This window comes from Hydra viridissima, unplaced genomic scaffold (genome assembly GCF_058129835.1).
Source record: "Hydra viridissima isolate aposymbiotic clone 2 unplaced genomic scaffold, HvirCarnegie_v1 scaffold_6, whole genome shotgun sequence".
In the NCBI taxonomy this organism is placed as follows: domain Eukaryota; kingdom Metazoa; phylum Cnidaria; class Hydrozoa; order Anthoathecata; family Hydridae; genus Hydra; species Hydra viridissima.
Window position 1 is genome coordinate 750,788 of NW_028324305.1, and position 20,026 is coordinate 770,813.

Below are 20,026 nucleotides of genomic sequence, written 5' to 3' on the forward strand. Positions count from 1 at the left end.
TAGAAGATTGAAAATCTTCTTTCGTTAGGGCTTTAGCAACATAGTTAAAACTTTTTTTGCGACCGACCATAGCCATATTTTTCTTTTTAGCAGGACTCGGCATTAAATCATTGAAACTTGCATTAAGATTAATTTCAGGTTGATCGACTGAAACTGTTGAGGGACTGGGTTGGGTGACTGAAGCTGGTGATTTTTAGTGGGCCTTATTACCCGCTTTGAACCTGTTACGTTTATCGATAATGTATCCTTTTGTTTCAACACTTGCATAAATATTACATGATGAGTAATGATAACGAATAAGTACTTAATGCAAATAAATGCAATTGAAAAAAATAGAAGCTTTATAAAATATTTTAAAATGTAAAAACACGTATCTTAAAAATTAGACTTAAGCAATTTTTGACGAAACTAACAAAGTAATCTTGCTTTGTCGAACGCGCGGTAAAGAAATGCTGATTTTTTTTTGCTGCCAGTGATAAAACCAGATAACTCTAATATTTTAATGTCGAAAAAAAGTTTCACAATTTATTTTTTCCCTAACTTTGGATTAGTGGGCCTTATTACCCGCCGGGCCTTAATACCCATACTTACCTTAGAGTTCTTGAATTGGCCTGCTCAAATTCCGGATATCAATCCAATTGAAAATTTCTGGTACTAATTTGATGACAGAGTTAATAGGCGTGGGCACAGTAAAATATAGCAAAGTTTCTTTTTAGCTTTAGAGTCAGCTTGGCATAACAATCCTCAAAAATATTTACAAAATCTAATTGACAATATTCCTCGTCGGTTGCGAGCAGTAATCGATGCCCCAGGACTTAATATATTATCTTTAGCAGTAATCAATCCCCCCATCACTTATATTTTTTTATAGTTGATATTAAATGTCAGCTATAAAAAAATATCTCGGATATACTTAGTAAAATTTAAAAAGGTATGAATACTTTTGACGCTTCCTAATATCTCGATTTTTAAAAAAAAATCATTTTTTTAGAAGCAAGATTTAAGTTTGCAAATATAATAATTTATTTTGTTAATAGTTATGATAATTTTTTTTTTAGTATCTATTAAAATTATTTAAATGAATTTGGTTTTTGTTTTATTTCTACAACATATTTTATAAAAGGGTGTGAATAATTTTGTCGCGTATTATATCTCACCGACAAAATGATAATTTGTTACTATTTTACAACTTTCATTAAAAAATCGAGACCAGAGACAAACGAATATCAAAAGGGAACTGACAAAATCTAATTATAAAAGACGAGAAAGACCAGCAGTAACTATTATCGAAATATATTTTTTGAATTATGAGTTATTGTATTGCTATTTTTTGAATTAAAATTTTGAAGTTTTACCTAGATCTAAAGAAGTTAACGAGTGAACCATGTTCATGTATAAAAACAAACCATACATGAACCATAAAACATAAACAAAACACAAATCCCTAATAAACAAACATTAAAGAAATCCACCTCCTCACACAAAAAATCCACCCCTTCACAAAAAACTAAAACAATGAGCATTCAAAACATAATAACACACCACGAATCCTTTTTTTGAATCCCTTTTTTTAAAATCATCCTTCATCGGAGGACGGCCGTGTTGCTTGGAATAAAACTCAAAGCAAAAGATCGGCAACGAAAAAAGAAGTTCAAGCTTAAGAAACATTTTCTTTTACAACGAAGCGAAATTTTTTTTCTCTGCATATCAATCTTTGATTCCTAAATTCAAAATACTTTATCCTGTAACCTCTTGCTAAATAAAACCATGAATTGTCTGAACTCCTACGCGTCCGTAAGAGAGTTTTACTTTTTTTGGTGATCCAAGAAAAGATTAGATTTTTTAAAAACATTTTACAAAGTTCTTTCAATCTTTCAACCTTTTTATTATAGTTAAATTGACCAACTTTATATTGAACAAAAAACAATTGAACAGGAAGTGAACTCATCACTTTATTTATTTAAAGATTCTGGTTTTAAATTTTTTTTCTCTTTTGATTTTATAACTTTTGAAAAACAAACTTTCAAAAATCATATTACTTACAGATAAACATGTACGTGTGTAAGTCTATTTTGGTTCATTAAGCAGCGGCTCAAATCTAAGAAAAAAATCGGCAAAAGTTTTCAAACCAATCAAAATAGAGATTTTAATGATGAAGGAATTTAAAATGTTCTCTTTGGGCTTTTTACAATAAGTTAGTTGTCTCGAAAAAATTTTTTTTTACATCACAGAATATGTAGTTCAACGTTTGAAATAATATTGTTGTAATAAAACAAGTTGTAAGTTTTTTTTTAATCAAACACTAATTTCACGGATCTTAAGAATAAGTTTCAAGCTTTTCATTTTAAGGTAAATATATGCCATTTAAGCGCTAAAAGTTAATTTATTTTTTGTAGGCTCACATAAGCGTCCGCATTAGCTAAAAATTGACGTATTTTTACAGGAAGGAAGATATTAATTGCGCAACTCTAAATGAATCGGAGTTAACAGCTAATATTGCAGATTGCTATTGGATACAACTAACAGGATCTTTTAGTGAAAAGAAACAGTTTTTTAGATTTTAAGATTTTTTTTAGTCTGTAAGAAAGAGAAACCATCTCTATTTATCTGAAGAAGTGTTTAATGGAGGGTTTTTTTACCGACTCCATGTAACTCCACTGTACTGAGAGTTGAGATGGATTGGATCAAACCAATTCGGAATAATTTTATTATGTAGCGGTTTCTTATCTTTCCATGTTTAGTTTGCCCGCAGGATTTCGAGCTGAAATTTAGTTTGCCCGCAGGATTTCGAGCCTAAAAGCAAGTAAATTTTTTTCTTCAGTGTAGTTCAAGCGGAAGCCAGATAAATTATTATCCAAAAATTATTATTTTATTAGCGATGTGTTCCATGAATGCAACTTGAAACCGGCCCATTCTTCTGAGGAAGAAAAATTTATTATACTTGAAGCCGATGGCTCTATTGACGAAGAAGAATTTAATGTAGATGCAACAGATCATTCTACCTTTAAAAGGAACTCTGTTCGGTTCCGTTCATTTCACATTCCTTTTATTCTATAAATTATTCTATAGTAAATCACTAATTTTGAAAAAAAAAAAAACAAATTGTATTCCATTTTAAAGAGATTTGTTAATTGGTTTTGTGGGTTTACTTTAAATATAGAGCGAAAAAATGCAGTCAAACATGACATATATAAGTTATATATATAAGTTTTATATGTCATATATAAGTTATATATATAAGTTATATATATGAGCAGGCGAAAAAAATTAGAGATAAATCCTTTTTAATTGGTCAACAACTTTTTGTACCTAATTTAGTTGTTTTTTTTTTCACAGTAAAGACAAAAATAACAATATAGAAAGTACTATATTCGGTTTAAATGATGGTGGATACGGTTTATGGTGAAATTTGAACATTTGATATCATCAAATTTGTACATACAATATCATCAAATTGCAAAGCGCACCAATAAGTGCTGCACTTTCCATTGAGTTGCTTCAAGCACACGATTCCGGTGACAGCACAACTAAGACATGATTTCTATGATGAAAAGGCATATTGTTGAAACGTTCAATCAAAAGGCAAATTAGCACTGCCAACTAAGAGTTAACTCGGATGTTAAAGGCGCCAAATACGAATGAACTCGTAGAACGTTCTTTCGTTATCTTCGAATATAATTGAAGACTACAGGGTAAGACCCACAGATATCCACATTTTCGAGAAAAAACTGAACACTGCATTTTAAAGCTTCAGTAGTTTATAAGGTTCTCTTACATTAAATATGTAAAATATTGAAAGATTAACAATTTTTCGAGGAATCAAAACTCACATCAAACTTCCAAATCAAATACTTTTTACATATTTTTGACTGTTATGCTTTTTTGAATTTGATGATTTGTATACCAACATTTGCTCAGGGACAATTTATTTGAATTACTTTGAACTAATTTGCTATAGATGAGCATTTCTAGTCTGATGGTTAGTTTGAACAATTATAGAATAGTTTTAGTATGATAGAACACTTGTTTCTAAAAAACAAGTGTTTTATTACACTAAAATGATAAAAGCACTTTCTTTTTATTATACAGTGGTGGAAAAAATAATAAATACACTATCTAAACATTTAGAAAAATGCTTTTTATTCATAGCAATTGATGTTAATTTTTATGTTTTTATAAACTTTATTGTTAAAAGCTATATTTTTAAAAAAATTGTAAATTGTTTTTCAATTTTTCTCATGTTACTAACAATTTTGTTTAAAGTAGGCAGAAATTTACTGGAAAAAATAATAAATACAGAAATGGTTAATTTGATCATATATTTGAAAAAATCAAGAAAACTCAATGTTTATAAAACAAATATTTAACAAAAATAATTAAAAACAATTAAGAATAAAAACAAACTTTTCTTTTTTTCTGAAAAAGGTTTATCAAACAATTAATATATAATATTTACCAAAATTGTCTAATATTTTCTTGCATGCTCTTCATTTTTTTTTAACTTCGATTAGTCTTTTGGACATGCTATTGACCAATTTATGGCATGTTGATAGTGGAATAACGTACCATGATGTTTTCACAGCTTCCCACAGATCCCTTTTGTTCCGAGGCTTTTGTTTTGCAACCTTATCCTTTACAATTTTCCAAAAATTTTCTATTGGATTTAAATCTGGTGATTGTACTGGTCAATCCAATTGTCTTATACCATTATTTTGGAACCATCTCTTTGTGTATATTTTGGATCGTTATCTTGTTGAAATATCCAGAGCAGCGGCAGGTTATCCTCAGCATAAGGAAGTATTATTTCTTCAAGGATATTAGTATAAACATCAGCTGTCATAGTGTCTGTTATTAAATAGATAGGACCAATACCAGATGACGAGAAACATCCCCACTCCATAATGCTTCCACCACCAACTTTAAGTGTTTTTTAAGTGTAATGTCAAACTTCTTTTCTTTTAGTGTAGTGGGTCAAACTCTTTATTTTGTGTTCTGCAGAGAAGCTGGTTACCATCTGATCCAAAGATATTAAATTTAGATTCATCTGTCTAAAAAACTGTGCCCCAATTCTTATTTGTCCATGCAGAATATTTATGACATAACACTTTTCTAGCTTTTATATGTCGTTTTTTCAATAAAGGCACACTTCTAGGTGATCTTGAAAAACAAATTAGCTTCAGCAAAACGTCCTCTAATTGTTTGTGCTGTTACATTTAACTCTAAGTTTTTTTAAATGGTGTTGCTGGGAGATAAATGGATCTTTTTTATCTTCACGAAAAATTAATTTATCTTCTCCCTAATTTGTTATTATTATAATAATATAATTTATTATTATTCATTAGCGTAGGAAGGTCATAACAGTTTGAGGGGGAGTGACTAAAACAGCCAGGTTTGGCAATTTGAAGGGGAAGGGAAAGGGAAGTGACCCTCTTCTTAAATAAATATTGGGGAAGAAGCTATTACCCCCTCCAAATCCTCTTCCCACGAGGTATTGATAATAACCGGAGTCAAACACATATTTGAAAAGTAATAACAGTTGAAAATTAAAGAAAACAAAAAGATTAATCATTACTATATTTATTATTTTTTCCAGTAAATTTCCGGGCGCTAATACACTTTCGCACCTCCTCCGAACATACAGATTTTAATTGCAGATTCTGAAAGATCGTCGTTTAAAACGAAAAAAAAAGGTATTCAACAACAAATTTCATCAAAGTAAAGGGGTCTAACTCGATCTCGAAGTTTTGAAAAAATACACACAAAAACGCTAATATTCGCCATCTTTTTTCGCAAGATAAGGTATTGTCCAAAGTCTTCGTTTTTAAAATTTTAATAGCCTTTAAACTCTACTTTAAAAAAGACTGGTTCCTATTAGCCTAAATGTTTTTAATTTTGTCTTTGTAATAAAATGCAATTTAAAAGTAAGAAATATAATTTAAATGTACGAAGCTTAACACTTTGATAAAATTTGTTGTTGAATACCTTTTTTTTTTCGTTTTAAACGACGATCATTCAGAATCTGCAATTAAAATCTGTATGTTCGGAGGAGGTGCGAAAGTGTATTAGCGCCAGACATATTTTATTACTCACACAACCTGCTACTATAAGGTACGAAGTTAAGTCAATTTTTTGAGAACTGTCAAAATGTTTTGATAACCTGCATAATTTGAATCTAAACTTCAATAAATGCCTAAGTTTAATAATTTGGGTCTCGTTGCCCAAAGAGATTGCGGTAGAAATACTTTACAAAGCGATGTAAGTTCTGCAATTATCAACTTTGATGATAGCTATAATTGATTGAGAAAAATTTTTCGTAATTTAGATATTGCATCAGGATAATTTAGATATTGCATCAGGATAATTTAGATATTGCATCAGGATAATTTAGATATTGCATCAGGATAATTTAGATATTGCATCAGGATAATTTAGATATTGCATCAGGATAATTTAGATATTGCATCAGGATATTTTTTCGATTAAGGTTCAAGAAAAAAAAAAAAAAATCGTCGAAGTATTTTTAAATGTAAAAAAAAAATACAAAGAAATTTAAGTATGGACGAGAAAGCATTTAAGAGATGAAGGGAAAGGCTTCATCGAAGTTATCATAGAATTTAAAGGTGGATATAGCTATAGAGCTGAATCTTTTAAATATATTTACGACTTTAGTTAATTGTCTTAATAATATTTTGCGTAATTTTAATTGAAAAATCCAATTTTTGTGCTCCACCACTTTCCCTAAATTCTCGAGTTTTTCCTAGAAAGGATGACCACAGTTTTAGGAGACCACAACTTAAACCTTAAACATTCACATTTAACAAAACCTAGTTTTTTGGGCAATTTTACCTTTTGTTACTACACTCTCAAAATTTCTGTCCGAATACATTATTAGTTTCTGAGTATTTTAGGAAACACAGAATTGGTTATTTTTAGTCTTGTTTTTACCATACTATATTAATTTGGCGCATGCGCAATCAATTCGATAGTTTTTCTCATTTTACAAATTTTCAATCACTTTGTACTTGATAATTTTTGTATTAGATGCAATCATTGAATTAAATTTTTAGTTTTAATGGTAAAGAAGTGCCTAACATTAAATAATTTTAAACCTCAATAGTGCCTAATAACGATGTATATTCTCAAAATATGTAAGCACCAGAATATGAAAAGCACTCGTTTTAACAAAAAGACACCAAACTTTACAAAAGTGAACATTTGTGAAACTGGGTGTGTATGTTATAACTCGTATAATTACTAAAGCAATTAAAGGTTATCTAGTCTATTATCTGCCTTATTTATAAACATACATATTGTAGTTTTATATTACAATTAGTTTAAAAAAACGAGTTGGGATGATGGAACAGATTTTGAAAATGTCGGCAGTGAATGCATTAAGTGAAGGTGCCCGAAGATCTTTTTCTCAAGTGCCACAAGAATTTGATTAGAGCAGATGCTGGACTTAAAGCCTTTAGTTGGAGTTTCTTAGGTACGTACGCAAGTGTGTAAAATTTCACAACTTTCAAAGTTCCGCGAAAAAGATTGGTAAAAAAGACAACTAATTTTTGTCTTTTAATTGATAATTTAGCCCACAAACAAACTACGGAATTTACATGTTTGCAAATTTGTTTTTTAGCCATTATTTTCTTTTCAGCATTTATTACTTAGATAATCTGTTTGTTAATCGAAAAAAATAAACACGATAAACTTAGATTGCTTCTATTCTTTTCATGTTTGACTTACGGATTGGTCTCCTGGAAAAACACGGAAATTGTAATTTGTATTTTGCGCATTATTCCATCGGTATGTGGACACATACATGCATAGTTTGCTAAAAGTACTAATTATATGGCAATAAAAATTTCAAGAATACCAAAATCTGAAAATCTAAGTTCACAAGGCAATTTTATACTGGCAGTGATTTTCCCGTTAAAATATGAAAACTCATACACAGTGTGTACATGCATTTCTGATAATTTATTTTTATTGAAAGACGTTAGTTAGACTAGTTAATTTTTCAACAAGTGACGCCCGAAATGTGAAACCATGTGAAATATACATGCTTTATTTTAAACGCAAAACGATCCGCCAAATAAATAACAGAACTATTAATAATTCACCACGATTATTTGACGTAAACTCAAAAACATATGAGGATACGACATTATACTGTAAAAGTCATATGAACAGCCAAAAAGAGTACCACGAATTTCAACGAGTTGAATACAATATCATATCATCTTCCATGTAAAACAAAATGCCGCTATTATTTCGATATCTTCGACGACTTCGATGACAATTGGCTTTATTAAGTTACAAAAAAAAATTCGCTATCGGAAAAGCAAAAAACTATTTCTTTGAGGAACGTATTACGTTGCAACTTTCTTCATAAGATTTTCGATTCGTTTATCAAGAGCTTCACAATTTTTCTGGATGGATGCCATATTATCTGCAAAACTTTTTTCAAACTATTGCGTAAAAGTAGAATAAATTTAAGAACGAAAACAGTTCTTCCCAATCACAAATTACTAATTAAAGATCTTAATTTTTTTTGTAAAAAATTTAATTAACATAAGAAGTGAAAACATCTTACTTTATTCAGCGTGTCTCTTTCGGTTCGAAGTTGGTCACGTACTTCTGTTTGATTGATTGTCAAATTTTCCATAGATTGGAAAAACGTGGTAGCTTTATACATACGTTAAAAAAAAATAAAACGTTTATTTGTAGAGCTTTACATTTTATAACAAAAAGCATGTACGAGATATAAACCATTTTTTTTATTGACATTTAGTAACAGTAAAAGACATGTAAACAAAACACCAATACCTTGCTCGTTCAAAACACTAAGCGCTTTTAATCGCTCTATCTGAAAACAAACGTAACTATGCAAACAGATGTCGAAAAAGTTTAAGTTATCAAATCTGTATTTGACCTTTTAATAAAACACGACAAGGGTAACTCTTTCTTGGGGCAAACAAAAGCAAATAGAATAATTAAACATCAGGTCTCACCAAGTCCGGTACAATAGCTGCAACACCGTCCCAGCTTTTGATTAAATTGTACAGCTCATCTATCTAAAACAATTTGAAAAACTCTTCTTAATGAAATAAAATTTTAGATGAACTGTATATTTGGTAAATTTGAAATTTAAGCATAAAAAAATTTAAAATAATTTCTTTAACAATAATAAAATTAGTTTCTAGATGAATAGGAAGACAAAAATATTTTTTAAAGTTTATATTTAATTTTGCTAATTGACAAGAAAACACATTTACAACTAGGGGTTACATGTATTAACATTAACTGTAAATAAAATTAAACTGGAAACTGCAATAGTATTTAAAAAATTACAACAGTCATTACAAATGCATTCTAAATCCAAAAAAGTCTTATCCCCAACTAACAGTAAACAAACCAATTCAACAGTAAAGATTGGTAATATAGTTGCTTACTTTTGCTTGGCTGGCAATATTTTCTATTGTGTCTTTTTTTTGTGAGATCTCATTGATACAATGTAGCAAACCCTAAAAATTGAGGCCACAAACCCAAGTTATGAAAACTATTTTAAAATAGGAACTCTGTAAGTTTAAATTAGTTCAGTTTACCTGAAGGCGAGTGCTGATGATTTCAATATGTGCTATATCAAACAGAGAGAGTTTAGCATGCAATAGCTCTGTAGTATCCTGCAATTAAAACAATAAATAAGCTTTAAATCTGAAGAAAAAAACAAATTTGTTTTACAATAAAACTTTGCTAATAAAATTACATACCATTAGCGAAGAGCTGTTTGAAGAATCTGATATTATTCTTTGCTGAAAAAACAATGGTAAAAAAAAGTTGTTCAAACATTCCGACCATCTGATATCTTCAACCTTTTAATCATCTTAAGATTGAAAAATGTTTTTTTTTTTTGTATAAGAAGCAACATTAGGAAAATGAGTTTATATCAAACAACCTCCATTTTGCTAATCTTGTTAAATACTCTTAGTGCAAATAAAATATTTTCATACCAACTTTGGATTATCTATACCAACAGCAGTTTCAACAGCTTTCAATTTTGCTTCTAATTCGCTTACCTTCAAAATTGATTAAAAATTCTTTAAAATGCCAGTTTTATTTACAGTTGCACTATTTTTACACTATTATTTTATTTATTAGTGTTTACACATTTTTAAATTATTACCAGAGTATTGACATTGTAAATTTTAGCTATTTCCAATAAATAATTGGATAAATATGAAATCAAATTAAGATTAAAATACAAAACACAATTATTTCACCCATTGCTAATGCGTATCCATATAATGTAAGACAACACATTTTTTATAGATTATATATTTTTCCAACATCATTAATAGTTATGAAATACTAAAAAATTAACAAAGAAGATAAACATCTTGTAATAATAAAGCCAAACAGAAACTGTCACCTTACTTTTCAAAGTTATTTTGGTGGGTTAAAAGTTGAAATGATCACCAAACAACCATGAAAAAACAAATCATTAAGCAAGTAATCACATATACTTGCATGGGATTATCTGTTATAATCAGATAACTAATAGTAATCAGAAACATTCAAAACTGATTATTTTCTAATCATCATTGGTTACAAATAAACAGCAATTTATTGTCCAGCTTACTTGGAGTTTTAATAACATAATAAACACTATGTCTGTTATACTTTGATTATCATGTTAGTAGTTATGCTAATAAAAACATCAAAAAACATCAACAAAATATACAAAGTTAAGTTCATTAACAGTAATGATCAGTAGTTAATCAGTCCTGGTTGTTACTAATCATTGCTGATTATCTGAGTAGTAAAAATAACCATATAAATAACCATAAAAATAAATTAGCCACATTGATAAGTATAAACAACTTTAAATTGTAGCATGGTTTAAAGCCTTTGACTGAAAAAGACTTTATTCTTATTTTACAAAAAAAAACCATAAGATTTTAGCTGAAAAAAATCACTGAACTTTTACTAAACTTAATAGTTGAAAAAATTTTTAATTTAAATACCTTTGCAACTAAAGCAAACTTGGAATGCTCAGGTCGATAGTACATCTCATATACAATATCCTTTATAGTAAGAAAAACTCTACTTTTAAATAAGTGAATAGTTTTTTTCCCACAAACTATACATTCAAATCTTAGAAAATCATTAACAACAGCGACAGACATTTATACCTTTTGAGATGGATCTCTGGTGTCAGGCAGTTTTGTTTTAATCAATTCAAGTTGGTCTACTATTTGTCTTGAAGAAATACAAAAAAATTACTACTAATGATAACAACATACAAATCAATTTATATTCAGCATAGTTGATTTAACAAGCTTACAAAAAATATTTTTTACCGAGTCCAAGTCCCAGGCTGAACTCCATCTGATGCTAATACCTTGAGAAAATTAAGTTTTTAAATTCTTTTTATTAATTTTAAATTTATATCTGTTTAAAAAAGAAAGTTTAAATTATGAAAAACTTACTTGAGGTCCAAAGTATTTTTCCAAGTGCAAATCATGAAGCTAAAAATTAAAAACAACAGAAAAAAGACAAATACAAAAGATAAATTACACACAAATAAAATCTACTGATGCAAATAAACTTTAAATCACAACCTGCTTTTGGAGATGTTTAACTTCTTGTGAAATAGAGACTGGTGATGCATCTTTACTTTCAGAATCCTAATACAACCATAAACTATACTATATCAATAAAAAGTGAAAGAGATGTTTAAATAAGCTTGTAAGCATTTTTATAAGCAAAATCTGTAAGCTGTAAAATCAAGTACAGAATATTACCTTAAGAGCTTGGACTTCATCCACTAGTGACTGAATTTCACTCTTTAGACGCTGATATTTTTGTTGTGGTGTCTCTATAGCTGCTCGTTCAGCAATCTAAATTTTAAAACCTATTAAGATTTTATTTCTATTTTTTTTGTTGGCAATATAACTAGAAGACAGCATTCAATATCAAAGTTGACCATCTTAAAACGGCTTACAATTTCATAGACTGACTTAGACTCATAACCAGGCTTTTCGGTAATCAAAATTCGGTCTGAAAAATCTGAAAGAAAGGTACTATTGTTGCAAATGACATCATCAAAATAAAAAAAACTTTTAACTGTACATTAGAAAAAAAGTAGGTTAAATAAATTAAATACAATAAATTACCAAAAATCGCTAAATTTTAAAGATCTTGTTAACGTTAAAAGAAAAGATTGCAAGGTATATTTGCTTATAAAGTTCTATCTATTTGTTAAGTGCATCTTTCTTTGCTAAATCTTTTGACAATAGCTTTATTTTATTACAAAATGTATTTAAAGAAACACATAAGACATACCTACATTTGATGAGTCAAGATACTTATCTTTAAAGATATCAAACGATTTCTTCTGGTTCAGCTGGATATGCTCAACAGATTCACTTTTTAGTTCATACTAAACCATGTAATTTGTAAGACATTTTCATTAATCTAATAATTAACAATCATTACACTAGAAGAACAATATTTTAAAAATTACTTTAAATACATCAATATAAAACAAAAACATAAAATAAACTGTGGCAATTATATTATTATACTCTAACTGGTTGATTTGCATTTACATAACTAAAAATAGTTTTTGCAGAAACAAAGGCAAACATAGGGAGATTTTTGGTATTCAAAAACAAATATTTAAAAAACAACAAGAGTATGAGGCATTAAAGTTAATTTAAGTTCAAAACTGAGCAGGTTAATGAAGATTCTTAATTTCTTTAAGCAATTTCTAAACAGTTTTTTTTAAAAAAGCTTACATTCTCAATACTTGTAGGAATATTGAATTCTGCTCCAGCTTCAAAACAATCTCTTCCGCTAGAATCCTGTTGAACGATAGACAAAATATTCAAATTATTATAAATAAAACTAAACCTTTTTTTTTTTTTTATCTATAAGTAAATTGTATTTGAGCTTCTCGTTTTTCTGTGTAAACTGTGACAAAAACCAAACTGAATATTGCAATTTATCAGTAAATACATGTAACAAAAGTGTTTTTTTTTTTTAAAAAAAAGAAATGTTAATAATATTAATCTCTTGCAAAACAATTATAATTAAGTAGTTTAATTACTTTATTGCATTTAAATGTACAAAAATTTGGATAAGTTTTAATAACCCGAAGAAATAGTACATCATTATTCAAATTTAACAAAATCAGTTTATTCCAATTGCATAATTGTTAAAGTTTTACCATGACAAAAGCTTCTTGATTTTCTTATACTAAAATTTCAACAAATATACAAGTGGAATAAACTAATTTATAAAAAAAGGATGAAAAAAAAGGATATAAACTTCATAACAGAGATATTAGCTACAAATAAGGGAAACTCAATTCATTTGCAGTTAGAGATAGACAGTTAGCTGCTGGCACCTACCATGAAAATGTATGGATAAAAAAAATGCGTTTTATTCACTTAAAACTTTTTATGAAATTTGTCTTGAAAAATTTTCAGAAACCTTTAAAAAAATTTTCAGACATCATACATTTACAAAGACTAAAGCATTTTCAAACAATTTATCCCTGGTTTGAAAAAAAATTGCTATTAAGCTGCTTCAGATATTACACATGAGCATAGGTTTAGCTTAATAGTTTCCCAAATTAAAATAAATTATTACAGAAAACCAATTATAATTGCTGATTTTATAATAACAAGATTTTTAAACAACTTTTTCAAAATAAAATTATAATCTGAATATTTTTTCAGCCTGACAAGTATATCAGATAAGTCAAATAAAAAACTAACCCATTGGGGACCAATTTGATTAAACAAAGTAAAAACTGTCGTTAAAAAAAACATAATCACTGATGAAACATTAAGTAACATTTTATAACTAAAATTTATATATAACTATTTATAATCGTGGAGATTTGTCGTTTTGATAAAAGTCCACTGTTACAAATAGTTATATCTACCTCATAGACAAATATGAGATTTTGAATTTTTCAGATTAAGTTCAACTGATACAGATATTATGTAGAGAGTCCTTGAGGCTATTTTTAGATTAAGTTTAAGTGATACAGATATTATGTAGAGGGTTCTTGAGCCTATTTTTATCTTTACAGTGTTGAAAGTTAACTCCTTACAATAAAAGGGAGAGTATCATACTTTACTTCACCAGCCATCATACTTAATGTTTTGATTTGACTTAATCGAGAATAACCTGGATGTTTGAGACTAGAATTTGGGAAGGATTCGTAATAAATAACCCGGATGATAGCGAAGAGAATGATTGGTTTATCATTTCTTAAGCCAATTTTTTGCTACAATTTTTACAGTATAGGCGATCATACTAAAATATATTTAATTCATTAACTTTAACGTGTGCTTCATAAACAACATTTTTTGTTTAGTGTGCAGTTGTCGAAACACTATTTGTAAAAAGAATACAGGCGGCATCAATACCCAGTCTCAACGCGTCGTGCATTTTCGCTTCGAGAACTAGTAAAGACGTGAAGACTTCCCATTAAAAAGTTTTCAACAAAAATGTCTAATCTCAAAGAGCAAGAATTAGTCGATATGGCAAAGCTAGCCGAACAGGCAGAAAGGTACGATGATATGGTTACTTTTATGAAACAACTTACCGTGATGAGTAAGAAGCTTAGTGACGAGCACCGAAATCTTCTGTCTGTGGCTTTCAAAAATGTAGTTGGAGCTAGAAGATCTGCGTGGAGGATAATATCCAGCATAGAATTAAAGCAGCAAGAAAAAGGAGATTCAACAGAATTAACTACAAAGTACAAAAAGGAAATAGAGAGTGAACTTGAGGTTAGTCAAACTTTTTTTAAATAGTAAGTCAATTAAAATACGTTCAACATTAAAAAAAGTTTAAAAGACTTTAATTTAAAAACAAAACAGAAATAATTAAATAAACCGATATTATGATTAGTATTGGCACTAAGACCTATACAATTTGGTGTCCATCTGCTTGTTCATATCTTTCTAAAGATTCCTTTAATAATTTTCCAACCTGTGCTTGTAAAAAGTATATTTTCTCTTTATTTTGATTTTTCAACAGTTTTTAGGGATTCAAATCTGTTAAATTTAATTATACTTATTTAGTCTTAAAACTGTTAAAAATAACATTATGCAAAATCCTGTGTGAATGTGTTCTTGAGTCTAATGCTTTAATGTTTTTAGCTGTATCTACTTTATAACTGTAATGCAATCTTTTGATTTATTACTATCATAAATGTCTAATTTTATTTTCTAGCAAATTTTTAAGTGTTAAATCAAAAGATTTTGTTTAGTTGCTGTATGAACAACAAATGTACCACAATTTCTGTACTGTAGTATCAAAATTAAAGCAATAGACTAACTGCTGTTTGTTACAATTTAATGTCTCTTAATCAAGTATAGCGGTTCAGTTCATAAAAATTTTTTAAATACATAAGTTATATTTTTGCTTTAAAATAATTTTTAACGAACCTGGTTTGGGTTCATTATCAAAGTCTTTTTTTTTCTATTTAAATTTTCTCTTCTTTTTTTTTTCTTTATAGCAAAGATGTCATGAGGTACTGGAGTTGTTGGACAAACATTTATTAGGTGAAGGTGAAAATAGTGAGCAAACTTACGAAGGCAAGGTATTTTATCAGAAAATGAAAGGTGACTATTACAGATATTTAGTTGAGGTGTCTTCTGATGAAAAGAGAGATGAGCTGGCTCGGAAATCTCAGCAGGCTTATGATGAAGCAACTAAGACTGCAGAAAAGTTACCTAACACTCATCCTATTAGCTTGGGTTTGGCTCTCAATTTCTCTGTCTTTCACTATGAAATAATGAATGATAGCAACAAAGCTTGTGCTTTAGCAAAGAAAGCATTTGATGGTGCTATTGCTGAGCTTGATAGTCTTAAAGAAGAATCATACAAAGATAGCACTTTAATTATGCAACTGTTGAGAGACAATCTAACGCTATGGACATCTGAAACCGATCAAGATGATCAAAACGAATAGTAAACAACTTAATACCTAACAATCAGGCAAATTCTCATCCAGACGATTTAAAAGTCCCTTTATGAGCCATCTGACAGGCTCAATTTCTTGTTTCTTTTAAACCTACATAACCTACATTTTAAACATCCATTTAATCAATCAACAATGGAAATATTGGGAATTAGTTCAGTTATTTTCAATTTAAGCAATATAAATAGACCTGTTTTTTTGTTTTTCACTGTTTAACACTTTTCTCTTTTTTTATTTTGTATTTGCGTATCACGACAAATTTTTATGTTTGCTTAAATTTTGCTGTCATTTTAAGGGTATTTTTGGTGTCTGGAGGGAGTTGGAACACCAATTTAAAATAAGTGTCGAAGAATATGTTTTCACATAGTCTTACCTGTAATTTTGTTGATATTGACTCATTTGTGAAATGGAGATTCGATAGAAAACTGGAATTTAGTTTTGTATTCAATTTTTAAGTTTTTATATTGGAATGCTCATGATGCTGGTTAAATTTTTTTGTTAATAATGCAATACACTTAATGTTATAGAGGTTCTTTCTGTATACAATTTTTAAAGACCGTTATTCCAAATGTTATTGAGATGGAATATACTAGTGTTCTTGATTTCAACATTGTAACCCAAAAGCAAATATGTCAAAACGATGCATTGTCTAATCTTGTCGTGTTTAAAATCTCTCTACTAACTTTTCTTACCTTACTAACGGGAGTACTACTTCGGGTCCCTAGTTTTAGTGTATTTCTCTCGTCGCGTTCCGTATACACCAATCTCAGTTTTTGGGTGAATGCTATTTATTGAAGTAAAAAATTAAGGGTTTTTTCTACTTAATACCCAGCTGGATTGAACGGAAGAAGTCTGATAATAAATTAACGAAGTAGCTCTTAAAAGAACTTATTAAGACGCACTCTGTTCATTTAGAACTTATTTAATTTAGAATTATCTACAGAGTGGATTCTTAAATATGCATTGCGGGACCCTAGATGATTGTCAGCTCTGCATGATTCTTTTTCCGACTTAAACTTATGCGTTAAATGTTTTAAAAAAAAAAAACTGCCTACGAAGAATAGGAAAGTTGATAATACTTATTCGCTTAAAAGCCCTATTACCCGAAATGAAATGAGCTCAAATTTTCAAAATGTGGTTTAACAAACTTAATGGCAACTCCTAGTTATTTTGAAAAGTACAATCCTCAAGAACTGGCACTCATCCCGTCCAGTATTAACTGTCGTAGAGTTGGTTTCAATCTGTTCGTCAGTGTTTTTGTAATTTTTTTTCGTTATCATCTTGTAGTCTGTTCATTAATGATATAGGTCATATATGTTTCTCTCGGTTTGGTAAATTTCTCTTCAGTTCTTTGCATGGCATATTTTTATGTCATTCGTTTTTTACCTTTTTTAATAGTTTTAGAATATTTTTTGTTTCATTTTCTTTAAGATACTCGTCGCATGTATTTCTTATAAGTATATGTATTTCTTACTTCTTATTTTCTTCTCTAAGGATTTCGTTTCATCCTCTTTCGTTAAATTTTTTGGTTTTATTTAGGATTTCGAAAACGCTCATATAGCGTTAAGAATTTCCTTTTGTTTTTCTTTTGTTATTCCTTCTTTGTTTATTAGCTTGATTATGGTGTAATTTGTTGTTATTTGTTTTTTCCAGTGAATAAAATAGCTTTGCGTTCTGTTCTCTTCAATTTCTCCAGTCCATATGAGCTCTTACGCTTTCTCCTATTTTTTTTTTTAGTTGTTTTATTACCTTTTTTTAAGAAGCTTATTTTTTTTTTTTGTTCCTATTATTCAGGAAGGTCCTTGAATTTATTTTTTCTTTTTTATTTAAGATCAACCAGACGTATTCTGTGCCTTGTGGTATTTTATTACCCATTATCCGCAGACCTTCTCCTTGTTTTTACTCATTAAACTTAAGTATGATTCTAGACGCTTTATAGTGATCTCTCACTATGGGGTTAATATGAAATTTATTATTGGTATCCTTTCCTTTTTTTTTTTTTTTTATTTGTAAACATCATGTCTATCCACATTTATTAGTGTGTGGTGTCTTTTTGGATCGTTGGGGGATATTTTCTGAAAATATCTTCAATTTTGGGTTCTGTAAGCAAGTTAAGGGTGCTATTTATGTGGTCTATGCGCAACGCAGGGCTTTGTTAATTTTCAGCCACGTTATAGTCCCCTTTTGTATGCACAATTGGGTCTTGTAGGTCGTTTCTTGGTTGTTTTTTCCTCCTCAGTTTATTAAAAGTCACTTGTAAGTTTTTCAGCCTTCGCAGTTTAGTTTATCATTGAAGTTAAGGGAAAACGAGCCTTATAGCTGGGCACCAACTGAAAATGCCGGTTACTCATTAAAGTAAATCAGGACTTTAGGCAAAACACATTGATTATATCTCAAAGTTTTATTCGTTCTAACTCACACTTTTTCCTCCAAACACAACTTTAATTACCTAACTCAAAGGTCATGGCAAACTTTATCCTCAAAAAGGCAAACATTGTTCACTCACTATAAAAGATATTTTAATATGTGCTTTAAAAAAACAGAAACAGTTATAACTAAAATTTCCGTTTTATCTTTCTTGATCACGCTGAGGAAAGCGTGGAAAGCCGTTTCAGATGAAACGTTTACCTATTACTTCAAAAAAGCAGGCTATCAAATGAGGCAGCAGAGAAGGATATAAATGATAATAGTGACCCTTTTAGTGGTCTAGACATGGATGAAAATTTGGCTAACAATTTTGAATCTGGTATCTAGAAAACCAACTTTGTTAACGAAATTTATTCCAATTTTACATCTCAGAAATTCATCGATTTGACCTTGATGCAAGCACCACCAACACCAAGTTATCAGGCCAAGTTGTCATAGCCGCTTTTTTTGTTTACAACTTTAATCTGCCATTTGTAATAAGGGCAAGAGCTATATCCGACGTGCGAAATAAAAGTAAAAATGAATGTTTAGAGTATCTAAATTTCTCAATAAATTAAAGATACTTCGAAAACTCGTTTTAATAATGGCTTAAGTAAGTAAAAAATAATTGCTGCAAAGAACCGAGTGCTTTAATGTAGTAAACTTCTCACGTTTTAATGCGATTGTCCACTTTTTGCAAAATTCTTAGTTAAGAACTGGAAATCTGTGAAAAAATGTCAACTCCTTTCATGTATCTATTAGAACAACCATTAATGTTAACTTTTAAAATGTCATATAGGTTGATAAGCTTTTTGCCCGAATTAGAAATGGCTTCCATGGCTTCACTTTTCGGATCGAAGTTAGACATCTAGTATATATTATATATAATTGCAAACAACAAACTGTTTTCCAATGAGTAAAATGAGTTAAACCAAGTTATAAACGGCGGAAATCTTCTCGTCTCCACGTTTGATAAAGGCATTTCTATGATCTCAGAATCTGTTCTTAAAGTCACTCCATCATTTTTACCTAAAAAGTTACGCTTAATTTATTCTTTACCTCTATAACTTTTTTCTTTATGTTTATGTATATTTTACAGTTTCTTATTTGTGTACATGTGTATATATGTATGTATATGTCAATACATTATAATAACTATTTGACCTATCTTTTAACTCTTTTAAAAGTGTGTTTTATAAGTGTTACTTATAAATTTTTGTAAAGTTCTACTTTTACTATGGGACTAGTTTATTTCTTATGTTTTTCTCTTGTCTTTTCTTTATCTTATTTAGGTCATTGCGTTTTATTAGTGAATTACTATTTGCAAGGACCTGTGTTTTTTGTAACATCCTTAACACGAAATATCTTGATGTTGATTGATATTGGTTGATCAATTTCGTCTTCCTCGTACGATTCTTCGCCTTTACCACAAGTAAGGTTGGCTATAGCCCTAGAACTGTGCGAAGGGTCCTCCACAATTTAAATTATTTATGGCGTACTGCTGCAAAAAAACCACGCTTAAATAAAAAACAAAAATTTGCCAGGAAAGAGTGGTGCAAACTACATAAAAATTGGTCAACAGATCAGTAGAGTCGTTTGATCTTTAGTGATGAAATAAAC

At 29.2% G+C, this 20,026-nt stretch overlaps 2 protein-coding genes across 2 annotated transcripts; one reads left to right on the forward strand and one right to left on the reverse strand.

Annotated features, from left to right (window-relative positions):
* Positions 1-8,046: 8,046 nt before the first annotated feature.
* LOC145190733 (dynactin subunit 2-like) lies at positions 8,047-14,265 on the reverse strand. The gene is made up of 18 exons (XM_090090559.1): positions 14,123-14,265; positions 12,798-12,863; positions 12,343-12,439; positions 12,002-12,066; positions 11,802-11,897; positions 11,619-11,684; positions 11,487-11,525; positions 11,358-11,398; positions 11,190-11,256; positions 11,022-11,081; positions 10,008-10,073; positions 9,768-9,809; positions 9,603-9,680; positions 9,450-9,521; positions 9,009-9,071; positions 8,824-8,863; positions 8,591-8,682; positions 8,047-8,465 (listed from the first exon to the last, which is right to left on the reverse strand). Exons 1-18 carry the CDS (start codon positions 14,162-14,164, stop codon positions 8,367-8,369), a joined length of 1,191 nt encoding a protein of 396 aa, XP_089946685.1. The 5' UTR covers positions 14,165-14,265; the 3' UTR covers positions 8,047-8,366.
* A 107-nt stretch (positions 14,266-14,372) lies between these two features.
* Positions 14,373-16,587, forward strand: LOC145190741 (14-3-3 protein 2-like). The gene is made up of 2 exons (XM_080067628.2): positions 14,373-14,804; positions 15,536-16,587. Exons 1-2 carry the CDS (start codon positions 14,523-14,525, stop codon positions 15,989-15,991), a joined length of 738 nt encoding a protein of 245 aa, XP_079923754.2. The 5' UTR covers positions 14,373-14,522; the 3' UTR covers positions 15,992-16,587.
* Positions 16,588-20,026: the final 3,439 nt, after the last annotated feature.